Source organism: Bos indicus, chromosome 12, assembly GCF_029378745.1.
Source record: "Bos indicus isolate NIAB-ARS_2022 breed Sahiwal x Tharparkar chromosome 12, NIAB-ARS_B.indTharparkar_mat_pri_1.0, whole genome shotgun sequence".
NCBI lineage: Eukaryota > Metazoa > Chordata > Mammalia > Artiodactyla > Bovidae > Bos > Bos indicus.
Window position 1 is genome coordinate 74,472,042 of NC_091771.1, and position 23,508 is coordinate 74,495,549.

Here is a 23,508-nt window from a genome sequence, read left to right on the forward strand (position 1 = left end):
CCCCATGGACTGTAGCCTACCAGACTACTCTGTCCATGGGATTTTCCAGGTTACAATACTGGAGTGGGCTGCCATTTCCTTCTCCAGGGGATCTTCCCAACCCAGGGATCGAAACTGGGTCTCCCACACTGCAGGCAGACTTTACCATCTGAGCCACCAGGGAATATAGTATAACCACAGTATAAACAATCTACTCTGCCCAAGTATCCTTCAAATGAAGTTCTACTCAGGAAAGAGTAATTAAGAATGTTAACATCATTCTCTAACAGAGCAGCCCAGCAGGATGTGTATTTTCTATATCTGATGTTTAATTTAGTTGCTCCTGCATCTGGGTATCTTTTACTTGACAAACACTTGTTCTTAAAAAGCTATGTGTGAAGAATATATCAAAAGATGATTAACTGAAAGAACTCTGAAGTGGGCTGTGTCTGCAGAGCAAAAGTCTATCACAGAGGAAATCAGCACCCTTTCATGTACACACTCCCACATTTTTAAAAATAATTTTATTTATCTTGAGTTCTTTTATTTATTTTTCATTTATCTTTTACAATGTTGTATTGGTTTCTGCTGTACCACAATTCTAATTTTATTTATTTTTGTTTGCACTGGGCCTTCATTGCAGTGCACGGGTTTTCTTGTTAAGGAGCACAGGCTCTAGTGGGCAGGCTTCAGCAGCTGCAGCCCATGGGCTCAGCAGTTGCAGCTCCCAGGCTCCAGAGCACAGACCCAATAGTTGTGGTGCACGGGCTTAGTTGCTCCACATGTGGATCTTCCCAGACCAGGGATCAAACCTGTGTCTTCTGCATTGGCAGGTGGACTCTTATACCACTGAGCCAGCAGGGAACCCCACATCCCACGTGTAGATTTCTGTATTTTGTTGTTTGTTTGCTGTTTTTTGTTGTTTTGTTGTTTGTTGTGCATGTGCACATTTCCTTCAGATCTTCAACATCACACAGACGTGGTATGTATCCACACCATCAGAGCGCTCACGACACTGGGCTGAAATAATATGTCTGCATGCCTGTCTCACCCCAGAACCTGGTTGCCTCTGAAAGGCAGAGAGCTGGGGTCTTGCTCCGTCTGTATCTTTATCTCCAGCACGTGGCTGCACATTCACTCCACGTGCACCGACAAGATCACATCAAGTCACAGGAGGAAATACTCAAAGTTTCCGGGAAGATTTTTATGGCCTCCAGACTTCCCGGAGGGGCCACAAGATGAAAAGGAGTCCTCATTGTCTCTGTCCATGCTGAACAGCTGTCACATAAACAGTTTCCTTCACTGAGATGTCCAAATTCCCCACAAGCAATTTGCAACTGGGCCATGTGAAGCACCAAGAAGGAAAAGACAATGTGCATTTATCCTGATTTATTTGCCACAGAACCTTCTTGTAAAATGAGTATTTCATGGAAACACTAGAGAAACACTGTTCTAGACACACTCAATTCAAACTGAGTCATACTCGGCTCTGGGCTCCTCTCTGAGGATTGAACAGGGGCTGTGGAGTTGCATCAAGCTGACAAAGGCATCACAGCTTACCTTTCCTGCACCCACAGGTCCAATCACAGCTAACAGTTCACCAGGTCTGACAGTAAAGGAAAGGCCTTGTAGGGTTGGGGTCTCTGATGCCTACAAATTAAAGTTTATAAAAAGGTACCCATTTTAATAAAGTAACACAAATTGTTTTACAAAGGGGAAAAGATAACAATAGTCAACATAACTGATATGCAAAATATAACCCACATTTTTCTCTTTCCTGTTTTAAGATATTGTGTCCTGGAGGTCTCTTCATCAAATCTTATCTCTTTGGGGATCTGAGGCAGCTTTAGCTAACTTTAGGAAGGTTCCTTCTTTGACTAGATTCCCATACGGACAGAGGAACGTTCCAACTACCACACAATTGCACTCATTTCACGTGCTAGCAAAGTAATGTTCAAAATCCTTCAACCTAGGCTTCAGCAGTACATGAACAGAGAACTTCTAGATGTGTAACCTGGATTTAGAGAAGACAGAGGAACCAGAGATCAAATTGCTGACATTTGTTGGATCACAGAAAAATCAAGAGAACTCCAGAGAATATCTGCTTCTGCTTCATTGACTATGCTAAAGCCTTTGACTGTGTGGATCACAACAAGCTGTAGAAAATTTATAAACAGATGAGAATACCAGATCATGTTACCTGTCACCTGAGAAACCTGTATGCAAGTCAAGAGGAAACAGTTAGGACGAGACAAATAACAGACTGGTTCCAAATTGGGAAAGGAGTATGTCAGGGCTGTATATTGTCACCCTGCTAATTTAACTTTTATGCAGACTACATGACGCAAAATGCCAGGCCAGATGAAACACAAAATGGAATCTAGAATTCTGGCAGAATATCAACAATCTCAAACACGCAGGTGATACCACTCTAATGGCAGAAAGTGAAGAGGAACTAAAGAGCCTCTTGATGAAGGTGAAAGAGGAGAGTGAAAAAGCTGGCTTAAAATTCAACATTCTCAAATCTAAGATCATGGAATCTGGTTTCATCACTTCATGGCAAATAGAAAGGGAGGAAGTGGAAACAGTGGCAGATTTTATTTTCTTGTGCTGCAAAATCACTTCAGACAGTGACTGCAGCCATGAAATTAAAAATGCTTGCTGCTTGGAAGAAAAGATATGATAAACCTAAACTGTGTATTAAAAGGCAGAGACATTACTTTGCCAACAAAGGTCCATATAGTTAAAGCTATGGTTGTTCCAGTCGTCATGTATGGATGTAAGAATTGGACCATAAAGAAGGCTGAGTGCAGAAGAATTGATCTTTTTAAACTGTGGTGTTGGAGAAGACTCTTGAGAGTTCCTTGGACAGCAAGAATATCAAACCAGTCAATCCTAAAGGAAATCAATCTTGAATATTCATTGGAAGGAATGATGCTGAAGCTGAAGCTCCAATATTTTGTCCACCTGATGCAAAGAGCTGACTCATTGGAAAAGACCCTGATGCTGGGGAAGATTGAAAGTAGGAGGAGAATGGGATGACGGAGGATGGGATGGTTGGATGTTATCACTGACTCGATGGACCTAAGTTTGAACAAGCTCCGGGAAAATGGTGAAGGACAGGGAAGTTTGGCATGCTGCAGTTCTTGGAGTTGCAAAGAGCTGGACACTACTGAGCTACTGAACAACAGCAACAACAGAAATACCGAAGTGGGTGTCCATTCCCATGGACAGAGGCGCCTGGTGGGCTATAGTCCATGGGGTCACAAGGACTAAGGCACAGCTGAAGCGACTGACACTTCACACTTCAGCCCAGAATATTAGATCTGGGTTTTCTGGCTCAGCTGGTAAAGAATCTGCCTGCAATGTGGGAGACCTAGGTTCGATCCATGGGTTGGGAAGATCCCTGGAGAAGGGAAAGGCTACCGACTCCAGTACTCTGCCCTAGAGATTTTCATGAACCGTATAGTCCATGGGGTCACAAAGAGTCGGACACAACTGAGCAACTTTCACTTTTCAAGAAAAGATGTATTTATGTTCTATATCTTTTGTTTACGGTGATCCTATTGTATAGCACAGGGAATTATATTTAATACTCTGTAATAAAACATAATGAAAAATGAACTAAAAATTAAAAGAAGAATTTACATACTTTAAGCTCAACACATGCTAATACATTGAAAGCTCTCTTGAAAATGAGAAAAAAAGCAACATGTCAAATGCCTCAGGCTGATTTTACACTTAACCTCCATTCATTGTAAACCTTATTCCTGATTCCGAGAATTTTTATAACATATTCTCAGTAAATGAGAAAGTCATATTTTACAGTATGTGTAAAATCTCAAAATTCTCCAATAAATCTATATCACAGTTGTCTTTTAGCAGTCACGATTTTGGAATGAAAGGATTCTTACCTTTTCCCCAAAAGCAGTAAATGCCTGCACATCCACGATCGTTCTACCATCTGATGGCAGCTGAGGGTAGCACTGTGACGTCTCATCAAGTAACAGAAAGTTCTACAGAAAAAGGCAAAACATATATTGTTTATACTGCAAGAACAAAGCACACACAAAAAAACAATTGCTTCTCTGAAATTTGCAATAAAAATTTTATACAGCCTACCTATCATTTTATAGCTGTATTTTATTAGGTCTTGGTTCACCTGAGAAATAGTAAATAGTATATAGTATGTAATATACTATTATTATAGTATGTATACATCTAAGTATATAATACAGTATAGCATATATATATAATATAGCATATATATATACATGTATATATAGTGTATGTGTATGTGTGTATGTGAGAGCATGCATGTATAAAACAGATACTAAAGAATTCCAGGCCATGAGGCTATCTTTGCTACTTTCTCAACAAGTGTGCTGGTTCCTTTCTAAGAAGAAAATATGGCTTCAAACTCCAATGCATTTAGAACCTGGACATTTCTATTGTTTTACTTCTGTGTTACCAACAGTGAACAGGTGAGCTAGTAGGAAATTATTTCATAAGTATTAACTGAATCCCACCAGGTGCCAAGCACCATGCGACACTGCTAGGAACACAGAGAGGAAGGCCCTTCCCAGGCTGTCAGGAAGCAGGTGGCACAGGACAGGCTGGGAACACAAGACCAATGACAGAGACTCTGAGTGCAAACCCTGTACACTCTGCTTTCCCCCTCATGTGCATCAAATCCATATCACTGCTTGTCATTAACTATCACTTAAGTCATCATTCTAAAAAGAAAATGCTCTTAAGTTTCTACACCTTAAAAAATATTTTACCAGCATCTTTTCACAATCACTGTCTCTTCTCCTTAGTCAATGTCCTCTCTCCTCCACAGCAGGAATGGCTGCACCTACCACTTCTTATCCTCTACACTACTTAGCAGCTAATTGATGCAATGTAGCTGAACAAAACAAAGTTCTATGAACTGCTACACAGGACAAGTGAAAGTAAGTGAAGTCATTCAGTCGTATCCGACTCTTTACGACCCCATGGACTGTAGCCTACCAAGGTCCTCTGTCCATGGGATATTCCAGGCAAGAATACTGGAGTGGGTTACCATTTCCTTCTCTAGGAGATCTTCCTGACCCAGGAATTGAACCCAGGTCTCCTCCATTGTAAGCAGACACTTTACGGTCTGAGCCACCAGGGAAGTCTCACATAGGACAAACACACACAAGAAAACTCCCTCTTGCCTTGCAAATCCTTAACATAATTCTAAGAGAAAAGCTAGAGTGGTAAAGATACTGAACAAACAATTCATACCATTCCCATTCTTCAAGGTCCCCAAAACTGTGAACATGTTGCAGAGACTACTGGCTGTGCTCAAAATCTGCTCTCATTCTTCGGTGGTTAACAAACTCTGGACTTTAGCTGACACATGGCAGCCTGAAAGAGGCCCTCTGTCTCCAGCCTCTGGAGCAGATAGATGTAGCCATGTGATTAAAGCCAGGTCAGTGGAAACTAACAATAACCAGGACCTTCCTCTACCCTAAAACCCGGGCCTTGGAGGCTGCCAGCTGGATCAAGGTCACATGCGGTGAAGTAACAAGAAAGAGTCTGGGTCCCTAACACCATGGAGAATCACACTAGCCTTGGGACTTGTTATCAGGTAAATTATATCCCCACAAAAAAAGATATGCTGAAGTCCTAATCCCAACTACCTGAAAATGTGACTTTATTTGGAAATTCAGTTGTTGTAGATGTAATCAATTAAGGTAAGATCACAGTGGAGTAGGGTGGGCTCTGAATCCAATATGATCAGTGTCCTTAAGAGAGATGCTGAGACAGATATACACAAACACACACACAAAAAAAAGCTACCTGATGATGGAGACAGAGGCTAGAATGATGGCATTTACAAGTGAAGGAATGCCAAGATTTGTCTGTAACCACTCAAAGCTAACAGAGGTAAGAAAGGATTCTCCCTTATCTAATTCAGAGGGATTCTGACCCTCCTGACATCTTGGTTTCAGACTTCTAGCCTCCAGGATGGTTAAACAATACATTCCTGTGGTTTCAGCCCACCTGGTTTGTGGTAATTTGTAATGGTAGCAGCAGGAATCTCATACAGAACTTTATAAGGATTCTTGCATGAGAGAAAAACACATGACCTGTGTAATCAGCTTTAAATGGGTAACTCTGGCACCCACAGGCAAACTGAATTCTTACCAACAAAGGGTCAACTGAAACAAGCATGTCAGGATGTTTGAGAAAGAAAACAACACACAAATAGTAATCTACTACCTTAAACAACATAAAGACTCTTCAAGTCCTTGACACCCCGTCTATCATGCCTCAGAGCCATAAATGTGATTGCAAAACTTCTACTTCAAAAGAAAAACTGGTAAAAACTGAACATGAAAACCCTTGTGCAGGAAAAGAAAGACAGGATCCTTGCATTTCTCTCAAAGACCAGCTGGCGGGAGACTTGATCCTCTCATTCCCTCCTCCTCTCATCCAGGCTCACAGAGAACCTAATACTAGGCAAAGCTACTTCTGTCCACACCAAGCCCATGTCCAGCAGGAGGCAAGATGAACAGGCAGTGGTCTAAGGACTTCTCTGCAGGCTCTCAACCACTGCAGCCCAAGTCCTCTCTCCACACCACTTCTCCCATCGTCAGCCATGTGGGAGCTCTCATCTGTTCTACCACAGCTTATCTCTTTCCCAATTCTTCTTTCCTCTCAAAACAATATAATTTCAGAATCTCACTCACTAATTAATCATTTCAAACATTGATACTTTTCTTTTTCTGATTCCTTGCCAAGATTTCCCCAACACCAGCAAACTGACCCCAAACACAACACTCCCTCCTGATCTCTCTACAGCACCTCCAAGAGTGTCCACCACACTTAACGCCCCCAGTGACTGACCAGCACCAAAGTCCACACTCCCCAGGTGACCTCTACTCAGACACCCTGAGTCCTGACCCCATCTTTCCTTCTGGCCCATCTCAAATACTAACCTTACTGGGAACCATCTCAGCACATCCCCAGCTGGTACTGCCCTCCCTACCTCTGAATCCCCAGAGGAATATTAAGTTACATAGAGGGGAGACACTATGTCATTTATGCACTTATATAGTCCCAACTCTAGCTAAGACTGAGTCTTACACAATCAGATTGTATGGTTGTTCAAATCAGTCCAACCACTGTAGCATGGCTATAGCCTTACATAGTCAAAGCTAACATAGCAACGAGAAAAATGTTATGAGTGTTATGAGAGAGGCTGGGACCCAGGGTCCTTTATGGGAGCGCTTGCACCTGGACAAACATCTCCTTGAGCAACAAAATACAAAGAAATTGTAAGGGACTAAACATAACTGCACACACGCAAAGGCAATTACGAACAATAAGATATAAAAACCCCATAAGCCAACTGCCATTTTTGAGCTGCCAGGAGCAAACGCAGGGAACTGTGTGTGATCTTGGCACAGGGCACCTACAAGACAGTGGGCAAACCACTTAAGTCACCCCTCTGGCTCAAACCACCAAATCTTCCCTACCCTCACCCCTCTTAAGGAACCAGCCCGCCCTTCTCAAAGAGTCAACGGGGCATCAGTTTTTTGTTTTCATACTTTGTGATGCAGCATAAGCCTCAAAAAGCCTTGCTTGAATTTCTCATCTGGCATATATCAATTTCTATTGATTAAAAAGACCAAGGGCCATGGAGAGTAATGTATATGTTATATACCTTGTCTACACAGAATCAGATACAATTTCAGCGTAAGTGTGTCACCAAGACATCAACACTCAATGTGTGTACATTAAAACAGAAATTCCCACGTCCAAACAAAAAAGGTGCCTGAAGTGCTAGCGGGATTTTTCTCCAGGACTCACTCTGATGAAAAAGCTGAAATTAAATGGCCATTAGAGCCATGAAGTGCAGACCCAGAACAGGTTATGCAGGAAAGTATCCACATCAGAACTGAAGCCAAAAAGACTGACTTCCCAGTGGTGGTAATGGAAAACCTAAAGCTGCTCTGTGAATAACATAACCTCAGGGACACATTTTACTGGATGCAAAAGTCACTGAAAACTTTTAGCGCTTTGAAGTTAAAATCTTTCACAATCCTATGGGAGTCATTCAGTGCCAAGACCATGGGTCTGCCTTCATCACTTAGAGAAAAATAGACTTCTTCGGCTGATGAGGTCATAGTAAATCATTCATTTTCACAGAGACAATTGAATCTTCATTTTAAATAGAAATAATTGAGCCCCTACTGTGTGCAAGGCCCTTGTTTTCATGATAAAAATTATTTCAGTTCAGTTCAGTCACTCAGTCCTGTCCGACTCTTTGTGACCCCATGAACTGCAGCATGCCAGGCCTCGCTGTCCATCACCAACTCCCAGAGTTCACACAAACTCATGTCCATCGAGTCAGTGATGCCATCCAGCCATCTCATTCTCTGTCATCCCCTTCTCCTCCTGCCCCCAATCCCTCCCAGCATCAGGGTCTTTTCCAATGAGTCAACTCTTCACATGAGGTAGGCAAAGTATTGGAGTTTCAGCTTTAGCATCAGTCCTTCCAAAGAACACCCAGGACTAATCTCTTTTAGAATGGACTGGTTGGATCTCCTTGCAGTCCAAGGGACTCTCAAGAGTCTGCTCCAACACCAGAGTTCAAAAGCATCAATTCTTTGGCACTCAGCTTGCTTCACAGTCCAACTCTCAGATCCATATCCCTGACTATTTAGGGACAGTTAGTTTAAAAAAGGAGACAACAGGCATGGTGGGAATCACACATTTGAAAAGATGAAGGCAGCTAGAGAGAGGCTTAGACACGAAGTAAAAGAAGAACAGAAACAAAAATGCAGAGATCAGAAATCAACAATAAAACATCTTTGGTGGAAAAAATCCACTTTTAAACACAGAGAACTAAGTGAATCTGAGGCCATGTTTCCTGCCCAGGGAACAGGGACTTCTCAGCAAGTTCCTCCCCTCCCAGACCAGAGAGGAATCCAAGTCACCCCAGGACTGTGCCCAGTCACTGCCTAGACATTCCAGTCAGCTCAAGAGATGCAATTTGTTTGCATCTCCTGCTTTTAGACATTTGAATCATCCTGCAGCTATCACTGCATGGCAAAGGCCTGTGTTGCTGCTACTAATACTACTACTGCTAAATGAGCACGGATCTTCAGTTCAGTTCAGTCGCTCAGTCATGTCCGACTCTTTGTGACCCCATGGACTGCAAAAAACCAGGCTTCCCTGTCCATCAACAACTCCCAGAGTTTACCCAAACCCATGTTCATGGAGTCGGTGATGCCATCCAACCAGCTTGTTCTCTGTCATCCCCTTCTCCTCCCGCCTTCAATCTTTCCCAGCAGCAGGGTCTTTTCAAATGAGTCAGCTCTTCACATCAGGTGCCCAAAGTATTGGAGTTTCAGCTTCAACATCAGTCCTTCCAATGAAGACTCAGAACTGATCTCCTTTAGGATGGACTTGTTGGATCTTCTAGGTATACAAGGGACTCTCAAGAGCCTTCAACACCACAGTTCAAAATAATCTATTCTTCAGTGCTCAACTTTCCTCACAGTCCAACTCTCACAACCATACATGACTACTGGAAAAACCAAAGCCTTGACTAGATGAAACTTTGTTGGCAAAGTAATGTCCCTGCTTTCTAATATGCTATCTAGATTGGTCATAACTTTCCTTTCAAGGAGTAAGCCTCTTTTAATCTCATGGCTGAGTCACCATCTGCAGTGATTTTGGAGTCCCCCCAAAAATAAAGTCTGACACTGTTTCCACTGTTTCCCTGTCTATTTGCCATGAAGTGATGGGACCAGATGCCATGATCTTAGTTTTCTGAATGTTGATCTTTAAGCCAACTTTCTCACTCTTCTCCTTCACTTTCATCAAGAGGCTCTTTAGTTCTTCTTCACTTTCTGCCATAAGGGTGGTGTCATCTGCATATCTGAGGTTATTGATACTTCTCCTGGAAATCTTGATTCCAGCTTCTGCTTCATCCAGCCCAGCATTATTCAGGATGTACTCTGCGTGTAAGTTAAATAAGCAGGCTGACAATATATAGCCTTGACATATTCCTTTTCCTATTTGGAACCAGTCTATTGTTCCATGTTCAGTTCTAACTGTTGCTTCCTGACCTGCATATAGGTTTCTCAGGAGGCAGGTCAGATGGTCTGGTATTCCCATCCCTTTCAGAATTTTCCACAGTTTATTGTGATCCACACAGTCAAAGGCTTTAGCATAGTCAATAAAGCAGAAATTGATCTTTTTCTGGAGCTATCTTGCTTCTTTGATGATCCAGCATATGTTGGCAATTTTATCTCTGGTTCCTCTTCCTTTTCTAAAACCAGCATGAACATGTGGAAGTTCAAGGTTCACATACTGTTGAAGCCTGGCTTAGAGAATTTTGAGCATTACTTTAGTAGCCTGTGAGATGAGTGCAATTGTGCAGTAGTTTGAACATTCTTTGGCATTGCTTTTCTTTGGGAGTGGAATGAAACCTGACCTTTTCCAGTCCTGTGGCCACTGCTGAGTTTTCCAAATTTACTGGCATATTGAGTGCAGCACTTTCACAGCATCATCTTTAGGATTTGAAATAGCTCAACTGGAATTCCATCACCTCCACTAGCTTTATTCATAGTGATGCTTCCTTCAAGTGGCCTTAGCCCACTTGACTTCGCATTCCAGGATGTCTGGCTCTAGGTGAGTGATCACCCCATCGTGATTATCTGGGTCATGAAGATCTTTTTTGCACAGTTCTTCTGTGTATTCTTGCCACCTCTTCTTAATATCTTCTGCTTCTATTAGGTCCATACCATTTCTGTCCTTTATTGAGCCCATCTTTGCATGAAATGTTCCCTTGGTATCTCTAATTTTCTTGAATAAGTCTCTAGTCTTTCCCATTCATGGATCTTATACTTTTAACACATTTTACCTAAGAAAAGAGGGAAACACGTACACTTTGGAAAGACTTCCAGCTTGGCACTGAAAGAGTTGAATCTTACCTAACTGGCACACAGTGACACCATATAAAGGAAGTATTTTAGGTCAAATCTGCCTATAATTTTAAAAAGTTATTTTTCACCAAACCTTGATTCTTCGGATGCTGACAACAGCCTCTGACACCTTCTCGACAGCCATGGGGAAGTAGAGGGTGCTCGAGAACCGCAGAGCCTCAAACAGCGTCACCACCACAAACACTTGGCTGGCTGTGATCAGGTTGTCAAGGAGCTCATTGGCAATGAAGGTGACAAAAATCATGATTTTGCTCACAGCGAAAAATGTTGCCAAATTCATGCCCCTAAGGTAGGAACTTCTCAGAATCTTGGAAATTTCCTTTCTAGAAAAGAAAGTAGGACATAGGAATTAAAAAAAGCATCAACATACAAGACATGAATTCAGTGCCCCGTGTGAGTAGCCCTTTTCTAGGGAGTAGACACAGATTAAAATAAACCATCCCTCACATCATGGAGACATTAGCATAGTCCACATCCAGGGGTCTGCCCAAACACCAGGACCACAGACTTCATAATCACTTCACTCTTTCAAGTAAGGGGGGGATTAAAGTCACACTTTTAAACATTTTGGGTCAATCAGACTAGGTTTGAACATTTATTCAACATTCATAATCACAAGCCCTGTGCCGGGCTCCTCACAGAAAGACACAGCCTGTCCCCTCCAGGGCTCATGAACCTGTGGGGGAAGAGAATTAGCAACCACAAAATTGGGAGATAATAGACAGAGACGGTCAGCACAGCTCCCATGGGAGCTCAGAGCAGAGGCATGTAACCCAGAGCAGTGGAGTCAGGGCAAGTCACACACACGTGGACCCTGAGAAGATGAGTTGGAGTCGGTCAGGCTTGGAGCAGGCCAGAGAAGAAGGAACATGGGAGTGTATTCCCAGCAGTGGCGGGGGAGGGGGAGATCAGAAATGTGCAGTCAGATGTGACAAGGTGCAGTCAGAGAAATGATCATAAGGTGTTTAAATAAAAGATGGAAAAATAGTCTACAAACATGAAACAAAACAAAAGGGACAGTATTTTCATAGCTCCTTTTGAAATGAATAATAGTAATTCATGAATTAGTTAGTGGTAAAGAATCCACCTGCAAAGCAGGAACACAGGTTCAAACCCTGGGTAGGGAAGATCCTCTGGAGAAAGCAATGGCAACCCCTCCAGTATTCCTGGCTGGGAAATTCCATGGACAGAGGAGCCTGGTGAGCTACAGTCCATGGGGTCACAAAGAGTTGGATCAGTTCAGTTCAGTTCAGTCGCTCAGTCGTGTCTGACTCTTCGCGACCCCATGAATCGCAGCATGCCAGGCCTCCCTGTCCATCACCAACTCCCAGAGTTCACTCAGACTCATGTCCATAGAGTTAGTGATGCCATCCAGCCATCTCATCCTCTGGCGTCCCCTTCTCCTCCTGCCCCCAATCCCTCCTAGCATCAGAGTCTTTTCCAATGAGTCAACTCTTCACATCAGGTGGCCAAAGTACTGGAGTTTCAGCTTCAGCATCATTTCCTACAAAGAAATCCCAGGGCTGATCTCCTTCAGAATGGACTGGTTGGATCTCCCTGCAGTCCAAGGGACTCTCAAGAGTCTTCTCCAACACCACAGTTCAAAAGCATCAATTCTTCAGTGCTCAGCCTTCTTCACAGTCCAACTCTCACATCCATACATGACCACTGGAAAAACCATAGCCTTGACTAGATGGACCTTTGTTGTCAAAGTAATGTCTCTGCTTTTGAATATGCTATCTAGGTTGGTCATAACTTTCCTTCCAAGGAGTAAGCGTCTTTTAATTTCATGGCTGCAGTCACCATCTGCAGTGATTTTGGAGCCCAAAAAATAAAGACTGACACTGTTTCTACTGTTTCCCCATCTATTTCCCATGAAGTGATGGGACCAGATGCCATGATCTTCATTTTCTGAATGTTGAGCTTTAAGCCAATTTTTTCACTCTCCACTTTCACTTTCTTCAAGAGGCTTTTTAGTTCCTCTTCACTTTAAGCTATAAGGGTGGTGTCATCTGCATATCTGAGGTTATTGATATTTCTCCCGGCAATCTTGATTCCAGCTTGTGCTTCTTCCAGCACAGTGTTTCTCATGATGTACTCTGCATATAAGTTAAATAAGCAGGGTGACAATATACAGCCTTGACATACTCCTTTTCCTATTTGGAACCAGTCTGTTGTTCCATGTTCAGTTCTAACTTGCTTCCTGACCTGCATACAGACTGACTAAACACAACGAAGAATAAAGAGATGGGAGGGAGGTTCAAAAGGGAAGGGATATTTGTATACCTATGGCTGATTCATGTTGAGGCTTGACAGAAAACAGCAAAATTCTGTAAGGCATTATCCTTCAATAGAAAATAAAGTAATTAAGAAAAAAGAATATTGACTCATATAGTTTGGCTCGATATAGGTACACCAATCTCTATAATCTCCCCATTTATGGGCCATCAACATAAATTACAATCTTAATTTGAATGTCATTGTCTCAAATACTATCTTAAAGACATTGCTTATTGAGATTCGAGGTATTGAGAACTACTTAGAATTTCATTTCTATACCACTAAGAAGCATATGTATTTTTTCCTTTGAGAATATGGTAAATGGAAGAGCAGGTTAAATGATGTCTCCACCATTCTCCTTAACCTTCCTGTAACATGTGGACAATGCAGTGAATAGTAAGTATTGGTGAACTTAAATACTTCTTTGGTAAGACATCTAAAGCATCCAGTAGAATAGGAAATAAAGCATGAAAATACGGAGTGACGTCTATATATATAAACTTACCTTCTCAGTCTGGTAGTAAGGTCTATAAATGACTTTTCCCAAGCATTCATTTTTATTGTTCTAATGCCAGTTATGACTTCGCTCATGGTCCTGATCCTGTTGTCTGTGAGAGCTGCGGTCTTACTCCTGAGGAGACAGATGTGACAGATGAGCTTTAGTGACCACAGCCCAGCTTTCCTTAGCAACAGCAGTAGTGGGCATGGGGGCGGGGGTGAGGGGTGGTGGCCAGGAAGCAAATGGTTCTCTATGGCCCTTTTGCACTTAGAACACAGGCAGATTCTACTCAAAGCATGGATGGAGAAGAAGGCTTCAATTAGGAAGTCAACCATTCAGCCCATTTCAAGAAGTAACTTGGAGAATGTGCAGCTTTGGCTAGGGAAGACCTGAAATGAGTCAGATACAAACCATCTATCTGCTCAAGGAGGTCACAGTCAGGTAGGGAAGGCAGAAAGACACCCAGGAAGACAATGTTTGTGCTGTAATAAAAAAGGGGAAAAGTTCTGGGGAGCATAAAATATGGAACTTAATTCCACCAGGAAAGGAAAACAAGAAGAGCTTCAGAGACCTGGTAGCAATGGAGGAGGGCCTCGAAGGATAAGGAAAATCTCTCCACAGCAAAGACAAGAAAGGAAATTCCAAATAAAGACAGACACCAAGCACAGACCTGCACACACACAACACACACAAGAACTCAATGAGCTTCAAATAGCACAACATCTCCATCACCTGACAACCACCCACCTCCAACTCTCTGGAACCTGCTTTAGTCTAACTCAGCAGCAGAACGCTCTTCACCAGCAGCCTCTTTTCTATCACATGTGCTGCTGTGAATGTGGGGCTTCATGAAGACACAATGAAGATGAGCCTGGCCCTTGGGGTGCTTATAATTTAATGGAAACATGAACATAATACCTGAAAAGGCTCTAACATAAGCATAACAAAAATATATGTGGTGAGAAATGGGCCTACAAGATTACCACTATTTAACAATATTTAAATCTATTTCTGCTTTATTGACTATGCCAAAGCCTTTGACTGTGTAGATCACAATAAACTGTGGAAAATTCTGAAAAAGATGGGAATACCAGACCACCTGACCTGCCTCTTGAGAAACCTATATGCAGGTCAGGAAGAAACAGTTAGAACTGGACATGGAACAACAGACTGGTTCCAAATAGGAAAAGGAGTACGTCAAGGCTGTATATTGTCACCCTGCTTATTTAACTTATATGCAGAGTACATCATGAGAAATGCTGGACTGGAAGAACCACAAGCTGGAATCAAGATAGCCGGGAGAAATATCAATAATCTCAGATATGCAGACGACACCACCCTAATGGCACAAAATTAAAGTGAAGTCGCTCAGTCATGTCTGACTCTTTGTGATCCCATGGGCAGTAGCCTGCACCAGGCTCCTCTGTCCACAGGAATTTCTAGGCAAGACCACTGGAGTGGGTTGCCATTTCCTTCTCCAGGGAATCTTCCCGACCCAGGGATTGAACCCAGGTCTCCTGCACTGTAGACAGACGGTTTAGCATCTGAGCCACTGGGGAAGTCCTATGGCAGAAAGTGAAGAGGAACTAAAAAGCCTCTTGATGAAAGTGAAAGTGGAGAGTGAAAAAGTTGGCTTAAAGCTCAACATTCAGAAAACGAAGATCATGGCATCTGGTCCCATCAATTCATGGGAAATAGATGGGGAAACAGTGGAAACAGTGTCAGACTTTATTTTTTTGGGCTCCAAAATCACTGCAGATGGTGACTGCAGCCATGAAATTAAAAGACGCTTACTCCTTGGAAGGAAAGTTATGACCAACCTAGATAGCATATTCAAAAGCAGAGACATTACTTTGACAACAAAGGTCCGTCTAGTCAAGGCTATGGTTTTTCCAGTGGTCATGTATGGATGTGCGAGTTGGACTGTGAAGAAAGCAGAGCACTGAAGAATTGATGCTTTTGAACTGTGGTGTTGGAGAAGACTCTTGAGAGTCCCTTGGACTGCAGGGAGATCCAACCAGTCCATTCTGAAGGAGATCAGCCCTGGGATTTCTTTGTAGGAAATGATGCTGAAGCTGAAACTCCAGTACTTTGGCCACCTGATGTGAAGAGTTGACTCATTGGAAAAGACTCTGATGCTGGGAGGGATTGGGGGCAGGAGGAGAAGGGGACACCAGAGGATGAGATGGCTGGATGGCATCACTGACTTGATGGATGTGGGTCTGAGTGAACTCTGGGAGTTGGTGATGGACAGGGAGGCCTGGCATGCTGTGTGATTCATGGGGTCGCAAAGAGTCGGACATGACTGAGAGATTGAACTGAACTGAACTGAACTGAAATAACTTGGACATGGGCAAATTCTGCTGAAGGACTCTACTTATTATGATACAGTGCCAAGAGGAGCCAGTGAATGCCTTCACTGTTCCTGTTTCAAATAGGCCTTCAGCATAATGTTGGAGCCTCCACTGGCTAAGTCTGAAGGGTCTACAACCCACACAAAGAAGAGACTAGAGAAGGCGTTGGTCTTGTTTTTGAACAAAAGCATCAAGCAACTATGATGTTAACTACATATTATGGAATTTTTTATATTTTTATTGAAGGATAATTGTTTTACAGAATTTTGTTGTTTTCTATCAAACCTCAACCTGAATCAGCCATAGGTATACATATATCCCCTCCCTTTTGAACTTGCCTCTCATCTCCCTCCCCATTCCACCCCTCTAGGTTGATCCAGAGTCCCTGTTTGAGTTTCTTAGCCATATAGCAAATTCCTGTTGGCTATCTATTTTATATATGGTAATGTAAGTTTCCGTGTTACTCTCTCCATACATCTCACCCTCTCCTCCCCTCTCCCCATGACCACGAGTGTATTCTCATGTCTATTTCTCCACTGCTGCCCTGTAGGTAAATTTTTCAGTACCATTTTTCTGGATTCCATATATATGCATTAGAATATGATATTTATCTTTCTCTTTCTGACTTACTCCACTCTGTATAATAGGTTCTAGGTTCATCCACCTTATTAGAACTGACTCAAAGGTATTCCTTTTTTTGGCTAAGTAATATTCCATTGTGTATATGTACCACAGCTTCTTTATCCATTCATCTGTTGATGGACATCTAGGTTGCTTCCATGTTCTAGCTATTGTAAATAGTGCTGCAATGAACAATGGGATACATGTGTCTTTTTCAATTTTGGTTCCCTCAGCATATATGTTTAGGAGTGGGATTGCTGGGTCATAACACCATACACAAAGATAAACTCAAAATGGATTAAAGATCTAAATGTAAGATCAGAAACTATAAAAACTCTTAGAGGAAAACATAGGCCCAACACTAGATGACATAAATATAAGCAAGATCTTCTCTGACCCACCTCCTAGAGTAATGGAAATAAAAACAAAAGTAAGCAAGAGGGACCTGATTAAATTTAAAAGCTTTTGCACAGCAAAGGAAACTATAGGCAAGGTGAAAAGACAACCCTCAAAATGGGAGAAATAATAGCAAATGAAACAACTGACAAAGGATTAATTTCCAAAATATACAAGCAGTTCATAGAACTCAATACCAGAAAAACAAACAACCCAATCAAAACATGGGGGAAAGACCTAAACAGACTTTTCTCCAAAGGAAACATACAGATGGCTAACAAACACATGAAAAGATGCTCAACATTGCTCATTATTAGAGAAATGCAATTCAAAACTCAGAATGGCCCTCATCAAAAAGTCTATAAACAATAAATGCTGCAGAGGGTGTGGAGAAAGGGGAACACTCTTGCACTGTTGGTGGGAATGTAAATTGATACAGCCACTATGGAAGATGGTATAGAGATTCCTTAAAAAGCTAGGAATAAAACCTACAGATTATCAATTTTTAAAACCAGTGTTTCTCTTACCGGAGTGATGAAAACAGCATCCCAAAGCAGCTTTGCAAAAGCAGAAGAATAATGAGAACCGCCATTCCAGCAAGACACGACATTCCTATTTCCATCCAGAGCAGGGCAGTCACTGCGATAGCCTGCAGTGGCCCCACCCACAGATAGTGCAAGAACGTTGTTACCTTAAGAGAGAAAGACAAAGCCTTCTTACAATGGTGTAAAAACCAATAAGGGTACAGTATGGAAACAATATGCTCTGAAGGAACAAAAAGAACCTAAACAGAAATGATCTCAGTGGGTTTTAAAACTGCTAAAGCAGAAATCCAAGTGTCCACCCCAGATAATGCCTTTCAGGGGCAGCACAGGGCTGGCTTCAGGGATGTCCCAGGAGAATCAGACCAGCAGCACTGAAGATGTGGATCTTGTGTACAACACAGATGAGCTCAGGGCTTCCCCAAATGCTCTCTGTTCCAGAGTTTGGCCCCCATTTCCTCTGGGGAACGGTGGCATCCCCAGAAAGCCTATATTATGGTACCTACCACTTTCTCCAGTAATTACTTGTGTATTTAGCTCCCTGATAGGCTGTGGCTTCTATAGGGCAAAAACTAAGCTTTGCTCATCCCTGAAAGTGAGCAGAGGCCTCACTTCATGTTTGATGAATGCATACTTGAAAGAGAAGTATCTAGTGCAACACAGATCTGACCAACAGCTACAAGGCCCTGGGTAATGTGATCTATGCATAAGGTCAGTGGAAAAAAGACTGTGGAGGAGACGGTAGAGAGGAGGTTGTGTCTTGCTGGGGACCATGGACTTGGCATTATTCTTCGCAGGTTCCCTATGCAGCAGGCACTTGAACAGGGTGCAGGGGAAAGAACAATCCCTCCCACCAGGTCTTCATCAACCAGAGGAGGAGGAAGACAGTTCGGCAACAGCCACACCACATGCCAAGGAAGGCCATGCCAGGAGGACCCCTAGGGACACTACCAAAGCTGGGCAAGAACACTGCTGCCTATTTATATATATTAGAAAAACAAAACTCTCATCTACAGAACAATATATATAATTACATCAAAGCTGCACACAGAGAAATAAAAATTGGATAAATACAACCTTTGTCTTATATCCTTAACGGAATCCTGGCCGACACCAAACCCTGGCACCTCTTATCCCAATAAGCTGACCCCAGTGAGAAGGATGGGAAATGGAAGAGGATCCTTCAGGGGCAGCTTACCTGGTCAAACCTGTTCACATCATTGGACAGCAGGTTGACTATCTGGCCAGTGGTGGTCTTCACCGTGGCTGAGCTACTCAGGCGAAGTGCCTGAAATGAGAGAGGGAGACAGAGAACTGGATTCCTAAGGTGATACCAAGTCATCTTAGAACATAACACAATGGAGCATGTGTTCCAGGGGTCTTGAGTGGTGTCAGCAGGAGCAGGATGACCCCTGACAGCATGGCTCTAGGGATACTTGTTCACCCTCTAACTCCTGAGTGTGGCAGCAGCCCCTCCAGCAAGGATGGCAAAGGGAGGAGCAGGAGGTAGAAGCAAAATCCCCATCCTATTTCAGTGAACTTGGACCTGTCTGAAGGGTAAAGGGTGTAGGTTTACACTTAAGAGACAACTAAGTAATTTTGAGCCAAATTAGATGAGAACAGAAAGGCTAATTTAAGGAAGGAAATTTGGAGACTTGGACTATAAATCTGGATTCAATCATTAATTCTGTGGGTGACAATATTTAAACACTTCGGGCTTAGATTGTTCGTTCTGAAATGAGTAAGTATAATACTCAAAACACTGTTCCTGTGAGGAAACTGTGTTCTTAATGCCAGTCTGCTGACTTACAAAAACCACAACCCGTGTTACACAATCCTTTTATTTAGTAAGAAAAATGCCCTAGAGATTTGAGGAAACTGAAGACACACCAGGAGTTGCTTCAACAGACCGCCAACTGGAGCTACTGATCCAAACACAATTTTATACTTTATAAAAATGCTTTGTTTACTCTTCAAGTTAAAGAAAACCAATGACAAGTGAGAATGTAAAATGATATAACCACAATGGAAGAGAACATGTAAGTTCCTCAAAAATTAAACATGAAATTATCATACAATACAGAAATTATACTACTAAGGATATACTCAAGAAAAGCTAAAAATGCAAACTTGAACAGACAATTTAACTCATATTCAGATCATCTATGTTCACAATAGCTAAAACGTGGAAACAACTGTCCATTGACAGATGAGAGAATACACAGAATGTTGTATAGACCTATAATGTAATGTTATTCTGTCTTAAAAAGAAATTAAATTCTGACACCTGCTACAACATGGATGAACCTTGCATATATTGTGCTACAGGACATAAGACACACACACACACACAATGACAAACACTGTATGCTTCCACTTAACAGAGGTACCTACAATAGTCAAATTCACAGAGAGAAGAAGAACGGTGCTGGGTAAGGGGACAGGGGTTGGGGAGTTAGTGTTTAATGGGTGCAGAGGTTCAGTTTGGGAAAAACAAAAACTTTCAGAGATGAATTATGGTGATGGCCACCAACAATGTGAATGTACCTAATGTCACTAAATGCTGCATTGAAAAGGAGTGAAAATAGGACACTTTATGCAGTGTATATTTCCCCACAATTAAAAAAAAAAAAAAAGATCAATGATCAAAAGCCAAAAGTAACTTTACCAAATTTGTGACAATGTATTAATAAATAAATGGCAAGTCATTTTTATTTATGAAACCTCCCACAGGATCATTCAAAATTCAGCTGAAAAGAGCATGAAAATGCTGAATGGGCCATGTTAGGAGTGGCAGATGTGCAGCCTTAGAGATCCCCTGGAGACCTGCCCCAGCCTGGAATCCATGGTGTAGACAAACTACAGCTACGAGCTTAGCAGCCACTCCATTTCTAACACTCAACCTGGTTTCTTCCCAGGACCAGGGATCAGGAGGTGGGGCCCAAGATGCACCACAAACGTTCAGAGGGGTCTTTCAGAGCTGCTTTGTCGCACCAGTTTTTGGGTCCTAGGGAATCAGTCCACCTGTAACCTGAAAAGGAGTGTCTTGTTTCTGCAACAGCAGGACTCTAGATGCAAGGCCGTGAACAAGGAAATCTGTCTTTCCCATGTTTCTGGAATTTCAGATTATGTCAATGGTGTAATCCCCACAATTTCTGACTTCATACAGGAACCACCTTTTGGTTACATTCACATAAGCCAATGTGCCAGGTCAGGCCACATTTCCAAAAGGCAAAATTTCAAAGTGTTAGAGGGAAGAGGAAGAAAAACAAGTGGACAATGGCTCACCTGTGCTGCAAAGACTGAGCTTTGACTAAACCATCACCTCACACCTAACTTAAAGTTTTCACAATGCAGTTCTGGTAAAATTTCATAATTATTATGAGAGTTATGGAGAAGGAAATGGCAACCCACTCTAGTATTCTTGCCTGGAGAAACCCATGGACAGAGGAGCCTGGCAGGCTATGGTCCTTGGAGTCACAAAGTGTTGGACACAACTGAGCGACTATCACTCACATGAGAGTTAAGCATGATCTGAAAAGACAAACATTTAGCCGATTTGTGGGGAAATCTGAGTATCCATCTCCTAAATGGTTAAAGCTGCAACAGAATAACAAAGATGATGTTGAACAGCAATGCAGACCCTGACTGGAATGTGTGGGCCCTGCTGAGATTTCCACATCACCCAGAAGGAAACCAACTCAGATGCTGCTGCCAAACAAGACACTGAGGTCTCCAGGTTCACTCAGTCCCGGGATGTACAAGACTCTGCTCAAGGAGAGATGAGATGACATCTCACTTTCTGCTGACAGAAGTATTCCGAAGAAATGGAAGTTCTAAATAAGTAGCAACCAGGTAAAAGAAGCAATATTTAAAAGTTAAGCTGTTTGGGTTTATCTTTCAATGAGGGCTATAATTTATTAATAAAAATTGCATATGTTTAAGGTTACCACATGATGCTTTTATATAAATACACATTGAGAAATGATTACTATAGTAAAACCACTTAAAATATCCACTACTTAATATAGTTATCCTATTTTACATGTGTGGTGAGAACATTTACAATCTACTCTCTTGGAAAATTTCAAGGCTACAATACAGTTAAATAAGGATTTTTTTTAAAGCAAACAGTCTGAGGCAAAGAGGTATCCAAGGTCAAATTTAAACAGAACCCTTCAGCTCTTGACACTTATATATCTGTGGCAATACCTTTGTAAAGATACCTGAAATCCTTATTCCTTTTATACTAGTTTAGACCAGGGTAAACTGTGAAATAATTTCCTGGCATTCCTCAATACAAAATCGGTGAACACATTAAATCAGTTCTAATTAAAATTGCTATGATGCATACTAAAGATAAAAGGAAATATTGTATTAAAGTAGCTTAAATGAAGAGCAACAAATTCTCTCTGGAATGAATGAAACAATGTAAAATTTCAAGTTTTATCTCAAAAACCCTACTATTTTCTTTAATATCATCAACAACAATCACATTCATAGAATGTAGTGAGTGAGTCTATATTTGGCATGAATTCTCTTTATATTTTGTCTAATTAACATAACTATATTGAATATAATTAGATGGGTATTTTAAAATTATAATCATTCCCTTTCTCAAATACATTATCTGCTTCTAGATATAATTTTATAGATCCAATCTCCTTAGTTCCCTTTTAAATAAATATCTGATGTAAATTAAGGTTTTAATGAACAACAAGAAAAATTTTCTGTAAACAGCACTATGGGATCTAAACATGAAGACACTGAAAATCAGCTTGATACTTTTGATGCTTATTTTTAAATATAAATTTAATATTTTAAAAATATAATTTAATATTAACTTAATACTACAAATTTAGTGGGTATTATGCCACAGCCTATGGCTAAAAGTTATCAAGGGCAGCCCTCATGTGATCTCAAAAGAAAAATTTTCATTATTTATTGGTAAAGTTTACTTCAACAACAACAAACTTGGCTTGATGCAAATAGCAAGCTTCTCTAGGAAGGTGTAAACGATCCCAGTTATGTAATTTTTAGTTTACAGAGAACCTTCCCTAAATGTCCCTGAGGATTCAGGGGAGGTACACACCGTGGTACCGAGCGACACTCACCTTGCGGTAGATCATGTGGCACACGGCTACTCTCAGCCTCATCCCCACGCGCTGCATGTGGTAGAAGTACAAGTGGTGCAGAACGGCCCACACCAGCACGCAGGCGCTCAGCCCTGCCGCGTAGCCGTAGGCTTCGTGCAAAGCGGCAGAATCATTGGGATCATAGTTTTCAACATAACTAATCATTTTCCCCAAAAATATAGGTTGGACTACTCTGGTGCTTTCCTAAAAGAAAAGAAAAGCCTTAATTAGACATGTCAGTTTTTCTTAATACAAGATTTACTTTTAGCATTAGCAGGTTAAAAATACATTTTGACAAAACGCTACATTCATGGCTAATTTAAAAGAAAAATATGCAGATCCACTATCTCCTATAAGACAAGTAGGCAACAGTTTAACCTTATGGCAAAATTTTACATTCAAAGATAGTAAAGCCTTAGTACTTTATGCCTAATACACTGTGGATACTCAGTATAAATATCACAACCAGTGCTTTAGAAGTCATTTGGCACAATACAAGTGAGCCTTAAGATGAATAAAGAAAAAGGTGGCAGAAGAAGAAATTTGCTTCCATATGAATTAGCCTGCTGGCAGCCTACCCCTGTCCCCTGTCCTCTCAATGACCCAGCCCAATAGAAAGTCAACCTGGTTCACATATGGGAGACACACTTTCATCACCTTCTTCAGGAATCTTTGTGAACTGATACCCTGGCACAAACACCCACTCCTTTC

At 41.7% G+C, this 23,508-nt stretch overlaps 1 protein-coding gene across 4 annotated transcripts in view; it reads right to left on the bottom strand.

Annotated features, from left to right (window-relative positions):
• The window catches only part of LOC139186122 (ATP-binding cassette sub-family C member 4-like), a 162,523-nt gene that overhangs the window by 115,792 nt on the left and 23,223 nt on the right, over positions 1-23,508 (bottom strand). For all 4 annotated transcript variants that reach the window (XM_070799914.1, XM_070799913.1, XM_070799916.1 and 1 more), the window contains 7 exons: positions 22,777-23,001; positions 18,861-18,950; positions 17,648-17,811; positions 13,756-13,881; positions 11,044-11,293; positions 3,894-3,995; positions 1,540-1,629 (listed from right to left, as the gene is read on the bottom strand). In XM_070799914.1, coding sequence (XP_070656015.1) covers positions 1,540-1,629; positions 3,894-3,995; positions 11,044-11,293; positions 13,756-13,881; positions 17,648-17,811; positions 18,861-18,950; positions 22,777-23,001 — 1,047 coding nt within the window. The remainder of the gene's footprint in view (positions 1-1,539; positions 1,630-3,893; positions 3,996-11,043; positions 11,294-13,755; positions 13,882-17,647; positions 17,812-18,860; positions 18,951-22,776; positions 23,002-23,508) is intronic.